Raw genomic sequence first — 16,475 nt, 5'->3', positions numbered from 1 at the left:
CTTTCCTTGGTGTGGTTTGGAGAGTTGGTGCCATGTTGGTTTTGGACAACCTTCCATCCCAAAACATCACCAAGTTTGGTCCTATTTATTTTACCACCTCATCCAGTCATCACAGTGAAAGTTAGACAACAAACCTCCCAGCAGGTCTTGAACTCAGGCACCAAGGGCACGTATTTCGTGAAGCTGACTTGGAGGAACACTCCTTTTCCCATCAGATTGCAGAGTGCCCTGTGCGGTACCTGGCGAAGGAGGGATGGGTGCCTGCGTTGGCAGCTAGGTGCCCACCCATCACTGTGGCACTGTGCCTGCTCTGTTCCCACAGACACAGCAGCCTCAGGTGCATCCATGTGACGTGGCAGGTTGAGTTCATCTGGTGGGTCAATTCCAGAACAAGCAGTGTGCTGTCCAGTGATGCGGGTGAAGGATTAGTAAGAATGAATTCCACGAGGCCTTCTAAAAACTGTTGGCTCCCAAATTTGGCTAAGAGCTGGGATGGCCCATGGATCTGATCTGGTCTTGATTCTGCATTTTATGACCCTTGCTAAGAACGCCTCTTATACTTTTAAAGACTCTGCAATAGAGACCAAAAGGTCTCTGGAACAGAGACTTTGAGTGTTTCCCTTTAGCCCCCTACAGAGAACATGCACCCCCTGGGGTCCCTTCTAGCTCTGCAAATCCAGGCTTTGATAGAACAGTCTGGGTCCAGCTCCTCCCTGCACAGCTTCCAGGTGCTCCCTCCAGCAGGGAGTCCCAGGTGTTGGAGATCCCAGGGTATCTCCCTAGTATGTGGAGGAAGCAGGTGGGTGCTGAGGAATAGGTTTTTAAGGTGTTTCCTCCATTTTTGTCTTTGTTTTCTTTTGTTTCTTTTATTATTTGTTCAAGCATGGGCTCCCTCTTTGAGATACTGCAGCGATTGGGAGTTTGCTCCCTTGCATCAAGTAACATGTTTCCCAGCACAGACAGCTCGGAGAACTCCAGGCAGAAGCAGGAAAACTACCCACTGAGCCAAGCAGATTCCAGCCCCACAAAATAACATTGACAGTCTCAGAGTTAACTGTGATGACATTTGTCATTGAGCTCCTGGCAAGAGCCTCCATTTCTGGAGCAAGGGGAGAAGGATCGTATTTATCCTGACCCCTCTGTACACAGCTGCTATGGGACATTTACATAGTTTAAAATGTATACACGAATTTTGGAAGGGTGGAGTATCTCTTAAAACACTTTTTTTTTTTATTGCTGAAGGTCATAATTATTCAAAATGTTTGATTCCAATACTTGGTTAATTATATGGCGGTGTTCTTTTTTAAATCAATACAGGTGCTATCAGCATTTAAAGGGGTGGAAATTGTTTTATGAATTCTGTATTTTCTGAACACCCACTTGTTTCTAACAGGCACACAGTGGTTTGGGAGGTTATATAGGTGTCAGGTGTAGTCTTCTAAGTGAACATCCACTCCATTACCATTGCCCCAAAAGTCTAATTTCTATCTTTCATCACACCGATGGCTGCCTCCCCAGCGCACCACCCGCTTCCCCCTTCCCCTCGGGTAACCTCTGTTTTGTTCTTATAGTCTGAGAGTTTTCGTTCTGTTTTGTTCTTCCATTTGCTCTTTCTTTTTCTACTGCATAGCGGTGGAGGCGCTCCCTGTCTCCCCACCCCCCTACCCCCTCTCCATCTTACCGCACTTAGCCCTGCGCCCTCTGGTTCCAAAGACTCACCTTCCTGAGAAGATGCTCAGGACTCCCCTCCAGCCCCCCATGCTGTCAGCCACCTCCTGCTGCAGGTTTGGCAGCCACCCACACTGCAGGGCAGAGTCCCATCCTGGGACCCTCCTTCTTGGGGCCCCACGTCCATTTCTGGGAGGCCTTCTACCTCCCCACGTGCAGTGTCCATGTCTCTTCAGCTCTGATCATGTCTCCTGCAGGCCAGGTCTGATGGCTCCTTTCCCTGCGTTTGTGGGGGCATCCGGTGGCTCAGCCAGGAGGAGGCTCCCTATGAGCTCCAGCAGGCCTCTCCATGGTGGCAGGCAGACGGGAGCCCAGCTCTCCTTCTGCCACGTTCCCTGGGCTCCCTGCGGCCCTTTCTGGAGGGCCGGGCCTTCTTGGGGCTGTGCTGTTCCTCGCTGTCCTCCCAGGCTTCCCTGGCCGGACCCTGCCCAAGCCCCTCCACATTAACATGACATTGCTGCTGTGCTTCCAGCAGCTGAAGCCTCTGATCCCAAACCCACTGGAGAGTTTGCTGTTTGGATTTTGGCACGGAGGCCTGTTGCCCATCAGGTCAGCATGAATAAAGATTTCTTTCTTCCTTTCTCAAAGCGCAGCATCCGCTGACACTGCCCGGGGCTCCCTGCCCCCAACACAGTGTGCCCCTCTCCCCGCTCCTCCTCCCTCCTGGGCGGCTGGTTAGCTCTTTCCCCTTCCTGGGGGCCAACCAAGACATCCTCTTTCAGTAAAATTGGAAAACCAAATCAATTTGCCACCATCTTATCGTTTTTAAGTGTGTCCGTGCGGCTCTGGGGAGGGCTGGCGGGCTGTGAAGGCCGCGTGCTTTTCAAACCTTGGTTGCGACACGTCCGCCCCGTTTTGAAACTCTTTATCTAGGCTGAGAAAACGAAAATCTATTTGACAAAGTGGCTCGCTGGCCAGTTTATCTTGCAATATGGCTTGAGCTCACTGAGCCTATTGATTTCCTTAAATTAATGTTTACAGAATGCTACTGAATTTTGCTCAACAGAACATTGTTCTTTTGAAGGTTTATAAAAAAAGAGAGAGAGCCCAACTGTGGGGCCATGTGTTCCTTTGCTGAGACTGAGGAAATACGGGCTTGTTGGTTTTTTTTAAGACAGCCTTGAACTCTGGCCACATCCTGTAGCATTTACTTTTCAGGTAAGGAGGTAGCAAAGGTGTCATGAGGAGGGAAGCCACTGAGGCCAGAACTGCCTGGGCGTCCTGCTCTTCTGTCCTTCGAGACCCCCAAAGTTGGTGCTACTTTGGCCTGGCCGCTACTCCAAATTTTCTGCTCGGTCCGGGTCTGGCAGGTCTGCCCTGAGAGACCTGGGCCTTGCCCACCCAAGTGGGATCATCCTCCTGAAACGGGTGCAAGCTAGAGCCTCTGAGCCTCGCTCTTCCACCCCGCGCTCCAGACACAGCAAGTCTCCAGAGGAGACTCTAGGACCAGCCTTCCCGGGGAAGTGCATGTGGCCCAGGGCCTGCAGGGATACCCGGTGACCCATATAAAACTTAGGGAGCACAAAGCAACTTTTCTCAGGTGTTGGCTTAGCCAGTAGACCTGCCAGGCAGACCCCCAGGGCTCCTGGGGCGCCAGGCGCTCATGTCCAACTACAGTGAGAGATCCCCAGGAGTCAGGCTCTGCTCGGGTGGCCCAAGCCACCACCTAAAGTTGGGAGTTTCTTTCTCATTCCCCAAAGCACAGCCAAGTTTGCTTTCTAAAGTGATCCTGCCCCACCGTTGGCCCCAGGGGCAACCCCCACCTCCTCTCCCTGCTGCAGGACCAGCTGTCCACTCACACTGGGGCCCTGAGTGTCCCGGCTCCCGCACGGGCACTGTGTTTGGCGGGGTGAGTCGTGGATGGGCTGAGTGTGTGGCCTTGTCCTACGCTAGTCCCCACGAGGGCGGCTTACATGCCTGAATTCATCCTTCCAATCCACCCGTGTGGCGTCTCCCCAGCCTGTGGCACCGCCGCGGGAGCCCTGTCTCCTTGATCAATATTTACTTAACAAACAGCAGGGATGGGAGAGTTTGTTTACAGGAATCGTGTGCACACGAGGGTAAATAGATGCTCGGAAGGTCCTGTCCTAGGAGCCACACGTGTGTAAGTGTGCATGTGTGTATATGCCAGGGTGCACCTATGTGTGCAGACAGACACCCCTTCTCTTTGTAACTTCTCCCAAGACTCTTAGAAGTGATCTAGAAAAAAACACCCCCACTAGGCATGATTTACGCCCAAGGGGCACTGGTGGAAATGCAGTTTTGGGAAGACCCAGCCGAGGTGGATTTTCCTACTTGTCCCAGTGCTGGCGGGACACCTTGGAAAGGCTCTTAGGAAGAGCTGGAGGCACCAGCGGCTTCCTCTGACCCTTTCAGAGGAGTGGAAGAAAGTGCAGATGGAAACAATAGAAGCCCTTTGACAGGGTGACTCGAGCTGGGTATTGCTGACCGCGTTACATGTATTTTTAAGAAAACCCACAGAGAAAGTCACTCTCCAGATTTTCAAGGCCACCCGCTCGGTGTTCAGAATTAGCTGTGCTTCACCCTGGTAGTAAATGTGAACGCGGATGTGGAAGTTGAGAGAGGTATGTGCTTTGCCCTGCGCTGGAACGATTGCTGGAAGCCCCAAGTCAGCGCCTCTGATGCCGCTGACTTCGAAGCATCTGGGTCTGGTCTGATGGGAGGGGGTTTGTGTCTGTGTGTGGGTAGAGGCTGGGGGGGGCGCTTGGGAGTTATTTATTTATTTGATTTTGTGAATCGGAGTTGTAAAAGCCATCTGAAATATTCATGCAGAATTGTCTGAGAAGCCCGTTTCTGTTTTATTTACTGCACAGTAGAACAGCCACAGCGGATTAGTTCTACAATACCCGTAACAAAAACCCAACAGCTGATGCATGTGATGTTAGGAGGTGACAAAACAGTGAAAGTATGCTCCTGGCTACAGCAGCAGTCAGCAGATGCAGACAAAGGGTTTGTGACAAGAATAACTCTCTCTCCAAGGCGAGCGGTGAAGAGTATCCAAAATACCAGTACCCTTTTCTCCTTGACATTGTCTTCTTACAGTCAGCATTTTATTGCCCTTTTATAGTATTACAAAAAACAGAGGAGGAAGGAGAAAGAAAACCCACACACAAACTAATGCCCCGAGCCCCAGCCAGGATTTCACTTTTCTCTCAGTCGGTCCCTCCTGCACATCCAGACCGATCCTTTTGCAGTTCCCCGTTGATGTAAGTGTCAAAAATAAAATAGTTTATAAGATGAGCTGAAAGGATGCTCTCCCTTGCGGAGCCGCGGGAGGCTCCAGTTATTGAGCGGGTAAGGGGAGTCAGGGAGAGAGGGCCATCCCAGTTTGTCTTCTGTCCATTTCAGCAAAGATCATTTCACAGGCTAATGAGGCCCATTTTAAAGGGGATCTGGGGCTGGCACAGGGGCCAGGGGAACCGCCAGGGCAAGGTTTTGGTCCCCCCCTCCAGAGGCAGATGGATGAGCTGAGGATGGTTTAGAGGTGTGAAAAATCAGCCCCTCTGTCTGTGGAAAATAAGAGAGGCTGTCTTCTTTGTAACCTTTGTAATTCCCCTTCTATTCTCTATGACATTCGTTCAGCTGCCAAGAGCGTTGGCAAGGTTTAGGCCAGCGAGCGCACTTGCAGTGACCGCTAACCTTGGTATGTCCTGACACTTATGATGAGTGTCTGCAGGACACAGAAGGCAGCAGCCTGCTCTGTCAGGCTTTTATTATCTACTGCAGAGGCTGGGGACAGTCAGTTTAATAAAACAAATCATCCTTGAAGGTAAGGCAACTGAGAAGAGGAGGAGGAGGAAGACGGGGGAATGTGTCTTTGCCACTCAGTTGGAGATAAATATATATATCTTCATATATATATATATATATATATATATATTCAGAAAAGAAGAGCTTAGCAACCCCTAGCCTACACCATGGTGTGCATGTGTGCGTGTGTGTGCGTGCATCTGTGTGCGGGTGTGCGCATGCACACACCCAGCCATGAACAGAGCAAACTTGGAAACTTCTTCCCATTGCTAGGAGACTCAAGTATAACAATTAGCATGAAATCAGTCCAAGCCCATAACCAGCCCCGTCCAGGTGGACGACGCTTCACGGGGTACACGTCTCATCTGAATACCCAGGCAACAGGGGCTAGACCATGGGGGCCAAGGTACCTCTACTGGGCTGCCTTTTTATCAAAACGAAGTTTCCACTCTCCTCTCCCAGCTCAGCAGCTCCTGCACAGCCTCCCAGTTGCAGCCAGAACCTTTGAAAGCCTTTTGTTATGTTGGGGCCATGTCCAGAGGCCTGGCCTTCCCTCCCACACCCCCCCCCACACACCCCCCCCCCCCCCCCCGCAGCCCTCATTGTCTTGCATTCCAGGGACTTGATTGACTGTGGCCACCTGATGCTGAGGAGATTCTCCAGGGTTCATTCTGCAGATTGTTGGGTTCTATTAAAAGCAACCCAGATAAGGGATTACTTGTCACTAAGGGCTTTTCTGCAGATGTTTATTAGTGATTGGAAATCCACTAGGTGTGAAGAGGTACAGAAAAATATGGGCAACCTCATTCTCCTGAGGCTGAGTTCTAAAACACTCCCCTGCCCAAAAACCTCAGGAAGGTCTTCCCTGACTCTGATGAGTGGAGGGAGCTATCTGTCAGAGAGGTGAGGGTCTCTTTCCCCATGGGTGATAATTCTCCCTGTGGCTAGATGTCCTTGTCACTCTCTTAGAAGACCCATGGCTGACTGTCACATTTCCTCCAGGAGGTACGAAAAAATATCCATTGTTTTAGTGTTAGAGCATTGCATTCTAACTTTCTTCTATCCAGCCTAAACCCAGGCATAAGTGTCGCCTCAGAATCAGCACTGAATTAGCAAACTGTTCCATTTGTTCATGAAGAATTCATCCCTTCGCAAACATAAACCAACAGTCAAAGTCTCCCCCTGGGAATCTTTTGCACCAGTCCCATTTATTTTAAAGATACTAGCTCTTCTGTGGTTTTGCTCAATCACAGAGCTACAGCTTGTCAAGGTTCTGATGCCCCATATAAGTAGAAATTACTGAAAATGAGTTTAAAAGGAGCCAACATGGGTTAATGGAAAAAGACCTGGACAAGCTTTTTCTCATGAATTTCTTTGTTTCATAGAATCTCATGGTTTCTTCATCCATAAAATGAGCTCAGAGATATATCCCAACTCTTTAAATTCTAACTTTTTTTTAATCACTAATATTTTTATCATTCTAACATTGCATTTTTTTTTTTTTTTTGGTTAAGTATTGCGAGAGAAGATAAGTGTAACTCCAGAATTAATGTGTAGAGCAGAACAGAAGCAAGATCTCATTATGAACTATTTATCAAAGACCATGCCAAAGAACTCCAGTGCACATGTGGGTGTCACCAGAACACAAGTCCTAATAAGTGGAATCAGAATAGAAGCTGTAAAGAATTCTAAAGATAGACATCTTGTGATAAATTCATTGCAAAAGGAGATAAGTAGGTGAAAACTTAAATGATTTTGAAAACTTAAATGATTTCAAGACACAAATTCAAAAGATGTTTCAAGACACAAATACAAAAGGCCAGTGCAAGATTACTACCAAGAGCCCTGAATTTTAAAAGCAGGATAAAACCATTAATAAGCATGGAAATGCACAAATAATAGAGTGGAGGCTGAGCTCCTTTGCTCCAAAGAAGTTACTTTGATTTGTTCTGTTCTGTTCTACAAGCCGCTCCCTCCTCTGACAATCTGAACTGAGCCCCTGCTCCCCTGGCCCCTGGCTCCCAGGCCTCCTGTGGGGTCCTTGGAGTCCGAGGGGGCTTCGTCCGCAGCAGCTGTCTCCCTGCTGCCCCTCATCTCGCGCCTCTCTGCCTTGCCATGCAGAATGGGGGAACAAAGATCTTCGTCTGTGATTGTTTCTGCACCATTTGGCTGACAGCTCCCAAACTGAATAGTTAGGGTGGACAGATGCAGGCCCACCTCTTGTCCAGCAGGTTCCCACTCGGTAATGCCCACCAGATAAGACTGGAAGGACTGCCTTTGGGAGAAGAGGACAGAGAGCAAAAGGCTGCTTAGTGGGCCTACTTAGTATAAGGTGGCTGGAAGGATGCATCTCCTGCAGCCTCCTCCTGTCCCACAGCGCTCATGCACAAGCAGGAGATTTGAGGCAATCACCCTAGTCCTGTAGACAGTTCTCAACAGAGGCTGGCCCTTGGGTACTACGGGTTTACAGATCCCTGGGGGCAAGGTGGTGTTTTGGAAGCTTTTCCCATCAGCAATGGGAGCAGTGTCCAAACTAACTGGCCAGTGTGGATGTGTTTGAGGAAGCTTCTCCAGACTCTCACTTCTTGTAGATATTGACCCCAGATGGGAGCCGCCCCCCTTCTTCCCCATGGGGAGTTATTAGGTTTCTTTCTTATATGACTTGCCACTGGGAGCAATGAATGTCTCTGTCCAGGGATGCAAAAGAGGGATGTCTGGTGATCATTCTGTTTTGTTTTGCTTTAAAGATCTACTAATATAAAAAAGATCCATTGCACAAACCGAGAAAAGGCAGGGAGAAAGGAGTCAAACAATGGACATGACAATACCTCCTTTGTGCTCTGGCCAGTGGCCTGTTGGAACAAAGATGAAAATCATCTACCTCTTGTGCATGTGTAGACAGGGTGTTTACTTCCTGCAATGTCTACACTTGCTATAGAGTAACATTAGTGGGCAGAAGTAGCCACATTAAGTGGCAACTTGAGAATCAGTTCCAAGGATGATCTGTGAATCTACGGTCTTGGTATGTGGAAAGATAGCTGTCCCAGGAGTGACTCACCAAGAAATCTAAATAAGTGCATCAATAGCTATTCCTTCCCTCTATAAGAGGTCAGATTATTAAATAATGAGGAACACACAAACCACACACACAACACACATGTATATTAATTGCCATAGAAGAAAAAGATTAACAATGGGATTTTCAAAGAATATCTGAAGGAAATTTATTCTAAGATATAAAAACTGGACAAATCTGATCTGCCCTGGTCTTGGTTTTCTCCCTGTAAGGTTGGGATTGGAATACCTACTTTCCGTCCACTTTCACTCCATAACACAGCCCCTGACACATAAAAACATTCCATAGATGTCAGCTATAAATAGTCTTTGTTTTCTTCATCTTGTCCAAATCTTTTGTCTTTTACCAAAAATTATAGTGCTCAGTAATATCATCAGGTGCATCAATCAGGACTCTGATGTAATCTCAAGGGGGTCTCTGATATAGCATTTTCAAATTCAGCATCAAGTTTGAATTGTGTGACTCCACGCTAATGTGGCTAGCTCCCTCCTGGTGGGAAGACAGTACTCTCAGATGTAACTTGGCATTTGAGTCAGTCACCCTCCATTCAGACAGGAGACTGAGATAGATACCTTTAGGTTTTCTTCATTTAAAGTATGGGTTTCGTTTGTATCCAAGTCCAGTTGCTTATTATTCTGCTTTTGAGAGCCTACTTTGTTCATAAGGGAAATCATTTTTTTTTTAATTGAGGCTCTAAAAGATGATTTAGAGCCCGGCTTCTGGCATGCACCCGCTTAACGAGGTGAGGAGGCCCTGCAGGGCGCCTCCTTTTCCTTCCTGCTGTTCCCGAGGCAGCCCGAGTCTCACAGTGGGTCTGCCTGTATTCTTTGCACACGTCTCTTTCTAAAACCCAGCAAAGCTGTCAAGCCCACATTACAAAGCTACTATATATAACAACTTTACCTAAGAGAATCGAGGCAGGCCATTTTTAGAAAATGCAGGTGCTATGTAAGCCCCTTTCTGAAAGAAAGAACTTAGCTCATTTTCCTTTGAAGAACTGCAGACTTGAAATTGAAGACTTTATTAATGCCATTGTCTCCTTGTATCAGCAGGTTCCAGAGAGATTCCTGGAAGTAGCGCAGATCACGTTACGAGAATTTTTCAATGCCATCATCGCAGGCAAAGATGTTGATCCTTCTTGGAAGAAGGCCATCTACAAGGTCATCTGCAAGTTGGATAGTGAAGTCCCTGAGATTTTCAAATCCCCGAACTGCCTACAAGAGCTGCTTCACGAGTAGAAATTTCAACAACTCTTTCGAATGTATGAGTCATCGCAGTCCGTTTGGATGTCCAAGTTGTATGTTCTAGATTTTTATTTCACACGTGTGTACGGGAGGCATGGATATGTTATGAAATCAGCTGGTAATTCCTCCTCATCATCTTTATCTCATTTTCTTTCTTTTTCCATTGCAAGGGGATGGTTATTTTCCTTCAGCCTTTAGTTTATTTTGCCCAAAGCCCTTAACATTGGGAGACTTAAAATAGGGTTAATTTTCAGGGAAAAGCGATGTTAGCTCATGTGAAGCCTGGATAAGCAAGAAGGGGCATTTGTTTGACATGCTTCTGCTTGGCTGGTAGTGGCTTGTCACTGGTGATCGGTGAGGGCACCCGGCAAGACCCCACAGGCCGCGGAATGGTTTTGCCTGCTAAGAAGGTCAGAAAACTCAATGCAAACACTTCATAAGCTTAAACACTTTGCTTGTTTTGAACTCAGTCAGTAGCTTCCAAAGACATGGTAACGTTGGCATTAAAAAGAATGCCCGTGGTAGATGAACAGCTCACTTTTCGAAAGTGCCCCACAAAACCAAATTTTAAAAAGGAAAAAAAAGACGAAGAGATTTTATTTCTGTTCCTTTTTTCTTAATAAACTTTTTCTTTCTCTAAGCAAAAAGAAATCACGAAATGTCAAATCTTTCTTAAGAGAACTGGCAAGCCCCCCAGATTAGTAAGTAGCCGGTTTCTTATGATGGTAACTAATTTTGCACAAAACTAACTTTCCAGATGAGACTTGATGTTCACACCGATCTTCAAGTCCATGGTCAGATTTTACAGTGGATTCTCTCTCATAATTAGTGAGTAGATCTCGTTCGTCACAGAGGAACCCCCTGTGACGTGTCAGCTTTTTCTATTGATCTTGCTTAGATATTAAAAGGCACAAAAGTTTCACATTTACTCTTTTGATCTACTTTGTTTCCCTTCTTACAAGAATCACTATTTCTGTTTATATTTAGCACAGTTTTTGGAAAAATAAAACACTATTTTCTAAGCACCTTTCTATAGTAAGGAATAAAAGACACCTCAGCATGACCATAAAATCCCTGCTGACACTAGGAGTTTGTTGACGGCTGTGGCTGCCGTGACCTTCACCACCAGGGAGCACGCATCTCAGCATGACCTGTTCCAGATACCATTCCACACTACCCTCAATCAGGGAGGTGACACCCTAATTAAGTGTGTCTTCATTTTAGGTATAGCGTTTTAAAGCTATTGACAAAGTCTCTTCTGAGTCAGAAGCTAGTATTGACCAAAACGTGAGAAGAGTATAGCATAGAAATGTTTGGGGGATAATCCGAAAGACACAATTTCATCTCGCCTAAGAAAGCTAGCTGCTATTTTATGCTTTCTTCAATGGTTCTCCTCTTTTTTAAATTCTTTTTCTTGCTTTCCAGTTTTTCAAAGGTGTGCCATGTCCTGTGCTTGCTTTGAAAAAGTTGTGTGGCATTCACAGTACCTGTTCCATTTGGTGGGTTTTATGTACAGATGCAGTAAGAATTCCTTGTTCGTTCTAACAGCATCCCCCCCACCCCTTCCTTCCTGTAGGTAATTTGATAAACACCTCCTAAAATGACACAGTATTTCGAATCCTGGTACTTAGATCCTATAGCATGTAAATACCATTTTCCCTTCATTTTTATAAGAATTCCACTTGACTCTGGAGCATATGCATGCCGACCCATGTGACCAAATAGCTGACCCAATCACCGTGATTTAACAGCATTTATAAATTCTGCTGATGGACAAGAATGTATGAAGGCAATTATTGTCAGCACAAAGCCTTAAAACCTGCTGACTTTAAATTAAACAGCACAGCCCTAGGATGCCCTGCATCAACTAGGAGACTAACAGGTTCTCGCAGTGTGGACAGAGTGCAGCTTGCGCTGGAACACTACCGGCTTCACCCCGCGCCCACAGCAAACACACCGCCAGTCTGGCTCCCTCCGCCACAGTGCACCAGAACCATCAGAACCCATTCGTTCTTGTTCCAGCTTGCTTGGGGTGGTGGTGGTGGAAAAATGAAATCTCTGTTCAGCTAATCATTGCATTGGGATAAGAAGCAGCCCCCGCGACCCCGCCCCCCACCCAAACTCAATCCACGCAAAGTAGGAAGCCACCTCCACTTGCAACCACACTCTTCCACTGCTCCATGAGAATGCACCCACTGTCCCAACAGCCCACACCTGGGTCTCTGCTGTTCCGTGTAATTCACAGCCACATGCTAATGCCATCTGCAAGGGGAGGGCAGAATCACAGTCTCCCCTCTGGAGATAGTTGCTAGGGTCTTCTTGATCTGGGGCAAATTCAGTATTGATTCCAGACTTGCTTGGATCTAATCTGACATCATTGGATTATTATTTCCCCCTACTTTTCTAATTTAAATGACAAATTAAGTAAAAGTGTGTGTTCCACACAAAACATTGATGTGCTTCTCTCTATGATAATATCCTCTCCGTGTTCACTGAGGCAGAGAAATTATTTCAGACTAGCATCTGAGTATTTCAGACTAGCATCCGAGGATGAACTCACCTCTTTGTTCTGAAACTAGAGCTCAATCGCTTGGCTTTCAGGTGACTTTTCCCCTGTTGTGATCATCCAATCTTGTGCCTCCCAGTGCATTGGAATATGACAAAAGCCTGTGTCTCAAAATTCCTATTGGACAGGTTTTTTTCCATAAAAAAAAGAATCACCAGCTTTCCAACCTTAGCTCAACTCTCACCGAGTAAAAGTTGGCAACTTGGGAGAAAGTTCACTTTCTCTAGTGAGCGGATGAAGGGTGAGGGAGAGTTTACATAGGAATTAAAAGTCTAAAGTCCATGTTGATACCACATTACTGCGTATTTTCTGCTAACCCTAAATTACTTTTGCACATACACTTGAGGCTATAGTCTGTGCCTAGACTGAAAATGCACCAGCGGGGGGATTTTTTAAAATCCTTCAAAATACCGATTTTTTCCCACAAGTACAATTGTTCTTTGTGCCTTCTGTGGCTCAATTTCATCATTTTGACTTTATTTCCAATTATGACAGTTGCAATAAATACTGGATTTTTTTTTTCTGGCTGTTTGACATAATGTTGATAGCTATGCATATTTTGTGTCTTTTTAAAACAAAGCGGGAGAATACGTTTTTGAAGAAGAGAATTTTTAGAACAGTTTGATACCGCAAATTATTTTTTTCCTCAATTGTTTAAGCAGCATTCGAGTTTTGAAAATTCTTGTAGAAGCCAATTTTTTGTAACTGTGGTGCAAATCTTGTGTTTTCTTAGCCTAATGAAAAGTAGTATAGAAGCAATATTTCAAACCATGTGCTATATATGTGGAGATGTGGAAACCCAAGGCCACAGACGCACATATACACACATGTAAAAATAAACATATATATATGCGTGTGAAGTGGAAAGCTTACCTTTTCCTATCTAGATTTAAGGACCTATTTTAGACATTTGTTATGTTTTGTGAGAAGAATGTTCTATTTGCAACAACAAAACATTTAATTCTTACTGTATCTCTGGCTGTTTAATGAGGATGTTTCACATTAAATGGTAAAACAACGTGGAAGATGGTAGAATGTAGTAATTATTTAAGGAAATGCTCACCCACACATTCCTGAAGTTTGCTTTGTGCCTCTGAGTATTATTTAATTAAAGTGTTTCATTTGCAGAATCTTCGTTGCCGTGTGAGGGATGTGGGTGAATATCATTTTTAAAAATTTTAAAAAGAATAAAAAAAAAACACTAAAGCAAGAGGGGAACTTTTATAAAGCAATGTAAATATTTCATCTCATGACTGTGGTTACGTCAGGCATGAGATTTGAATAAATAACTACATTCTCACATCTGTTGAATTTATGCGGACACTGCAGCGACTGTGTAGATGGCTACAAGCGTTCGGGGGAACACTGTGCTCTCTGCTTTTCCAATGTAACAGTCTGTTTCATCAGATGTCAAGGGCAAGGGGAATGTAGTTTCTGTAAATTTACGAAATTTCTTTTCTGTGTACATGAAGACATTTGGTAAGTAACCTCCCCCCCTACACACACACACACACACACACACACACACACACGCTTAATATTAAGTCATAAAGCTAAAGAGGTGGGGGGCTTTGTGAATCAGAGGTGTCCCAGAAGCCATCCTAAATTCATCAGAGAAAAAGTGGTTGGCTCCACTCCCCTGAAAGAAGTGATGCCCATGTAAAGACAACAAAATCTCCTTGCCGTGTGTATTATAGAATATTCGTTGGTGTGACTAGTACAACTGTTTCCTTCTGGTACAAACTCTTGTGTTTGCAAATTCCAAGAAGCATTGTTTTTAAAAAGCTCCCCTTTAAAGAACGTAACTGTTTATGTGAGTAAGCGGTTACTCTATTGCACTTAAACGTGAGGGTGGAGGAAATGCATTTATTTTGTGTAGATCTGTTGGTGTAAACCATCTCTAAAACTGAAGCTAAAGTGCTCACATTCAGAGCTGGGATCAAAACTGGATCTTCTTCAAATTATCCGTCTAAGAGTAGAACAGAATCTGGAAGCCCCCAGACTTTTGAGTCCTTTCACTGAGCCCTCTGTCAACTCTGACACCCACTAAAATGCACAACCCAGAACAGAAAAGGCAAGACTGGCCCTCTGGGGTGAAAATATTTTCACTGTGTATTTTTCAAATATTCTATTCCTCGAAATGGGGGAGGAGGGAAATAACAAAAAATTGTATATGGCCACTTCACAGGATCAGAAAAGCAGGTATCTTTGGGGTTGGTCTCAGCATTACTGGAAGAATCAAAGGTCTTGGCTTCCCCCAAACACTGTCCATTTCTCATGTGTATATAGTATAAACCGTGACAAAACACTGCCTTTATATTATTTAGCAATATGTTGTAAATAGCATTATTAAGCTCTTTTTTTGTAATAAAGACCCTTTGATTTGAATATAGTACAATAACTGAACTGATAAAGTCAATTTTTGATTTTTTTTTTAGCTAGAGTCAATTTCAATTGTGGATTTTTGTTGTTGTCTATTGTTCTGAAGACTTTGCATAATTTATTGGTTTAATTTATCCTAATTTATTTGATGAAGGTGTACAATTTTGTATTACCAAGGATGTACTGTAATATGAATTGATATGATAAAAACAATGAGATTCCCTGTTCGTATTAAAAAGAATATAAAAAGGTGCAGTAGACAATTGATTTTAAAGTCAAAGTAAAAAAAAAATTAGTTTGGCAGCTACTAAATTTTAAAACAGGAAAAAATGACATTGCTTGGGGGGGGGGCAGGGGTTTTACTTTGTGTGTCTTAAGCTTTTGTATAACTCTCCAAACTTTGACCTTTTGCTTTGTACCACTTAAAGAATACAGTAGTCCGATTGCCTTGTGTGCCTTCCATCTCCTCTTAAAACTGAATGTATGTGCAGTATATATGCAAGCTTGTGCAAAATAAAATATACATTACAAGCTCAGTGCTGTTTTGACTTTTTTCCAAGCCTGTGTGCTTTGCAGACCTGTGCCCCATCCCAGGGCCGCAGACAGGCCAGTGTGACTTTGCATCTGTCATGGCACTGCCCTTTCACTATCATTCTCGATTATACCCAACACAGACATGCAGCTCCTGAAATGATCCTTGTTACTTCTGCGGCTGGGAGTTATTGATTAGAGTTGTCTCTGCTAACTCTTCCCCAGACGAAGCTTTCTTAAGCGCTTGAAATGTAAAAAAATAGAAGCTTTGGCTCAAAATAGTGTTTAGAGCTCAACAATTGCTAAGGTCTCATGATTTGAAGAACAGAGAGAGATGTCCTCCACATCTACAGAATGACGCGTGTATGACCTGAAATACAGGGATCCAGCACTTATGTCGGTTCTACGCTGGTTGGACTCAGATCTAAGGATTAACATTGAAATTTAAAATCTCTCTAAACGTTTCCTTTGGACATGGTCACAGCCTGTTTCAAGCTAAGAACACTGGCTATATGGCTTTTGAAATCTTCCTTTATCTCTCTTGCTTTGGCTTGAAATCACCATATCCTTGAACCAGGAACATGAAGGAAGAGTTACAGGGAGCACTTCTCTCATGGAGACTGACTCTACCATACCCCTCGCAGCCACACCTCCCTCAGATTTCTTCTTTAGCTTTCATGTAAATGAGCGTTTTTTTTTTTTTTTTTTTTTTTTTTAAGATTTATTGATTTATTTATTTTATACAAGCACTGGGTACAGTCAGAAGTGCGGGAGGGTGAGAGAATTCACCAGAGCCACAGCGGGGAGCAGAGCAGGCAGAAGGACCAAAGTACACTGCTGAGGGGAGCAGCGGGCGGCAGGAGAGGTCTGCGCGCCATGTGGGACCCTCGGGGGAGCAGCCGGGGATCGAACCGGCGCTGCAGAGGCTGCAGGCAGCTTCGCAAACCAGCGCTCAACCGCTGCACCACCGGGGAGGCCCAAAATGAGCGTTTTTTTAATTTGACTTTTGACACAAGGATACTCAGAATCAATGCAACGTAAGAATACTACATGATAGCAGTATTTGCCCACTCTTTCTTTCAATGGCGTAAATTAAAATCCAGCCTTCCTAACACAAATGTTCTAAAGATTATGGCCATGTCCAGGTAGACCAAAATATTTATTCCCTGAGAGAATA

General features: G+C 44.9%; 1 protein-coding gene across 2 annotated transcripts in view; it reads left to right on the top strand.

Moving 5' to 3' along the window:
• PROX1 (prospero homeobox 1) overlaps positions 1-10,386 on the top strand; it is a 45,256-nt gene extending 34,870 nt beyond the window's left edge. Inside the window, exon 6 of one of the 2 annotated variants that reach the window (XM_054690013.1) lies at positions 9,628-10,386. In XM_054690013.1, coding sequence (XP_054545988.1) covers positions 9,628-9,813 — 186 coding nt within the window. In that variant the 3' untranslated portion in view covers positions 9,814-10,386. Of the gene's footprint in view, positions 1-9,624 lie in introns of both variants that reach the window. The other variant, XM_054690012.1, reaches the window with a different exon arrangement.
• Positions 10,387-16,475: the final 6,089 nt, after the last annotated feature.

The sequence above is a fragment of the Talpa occidentalis genome, unplaced genomic scaffold (genome assembly GCF_014898055.3).
Source record: "Talpa occidentalis isolate TD23 unplaced genomic scaffold, MPIMG_talOcc4v2.1 talOcc4.8, whole genome shotgun sequence".
NCBI lineage: Eukaryota > Metazoa > Chordata > Mammalia > Eulipotyphla > Talpidae > Talpa > Talpa occidentalis.
This window is presented reverse-complemented; position numbering and strand designations above follow the sequence as displayed.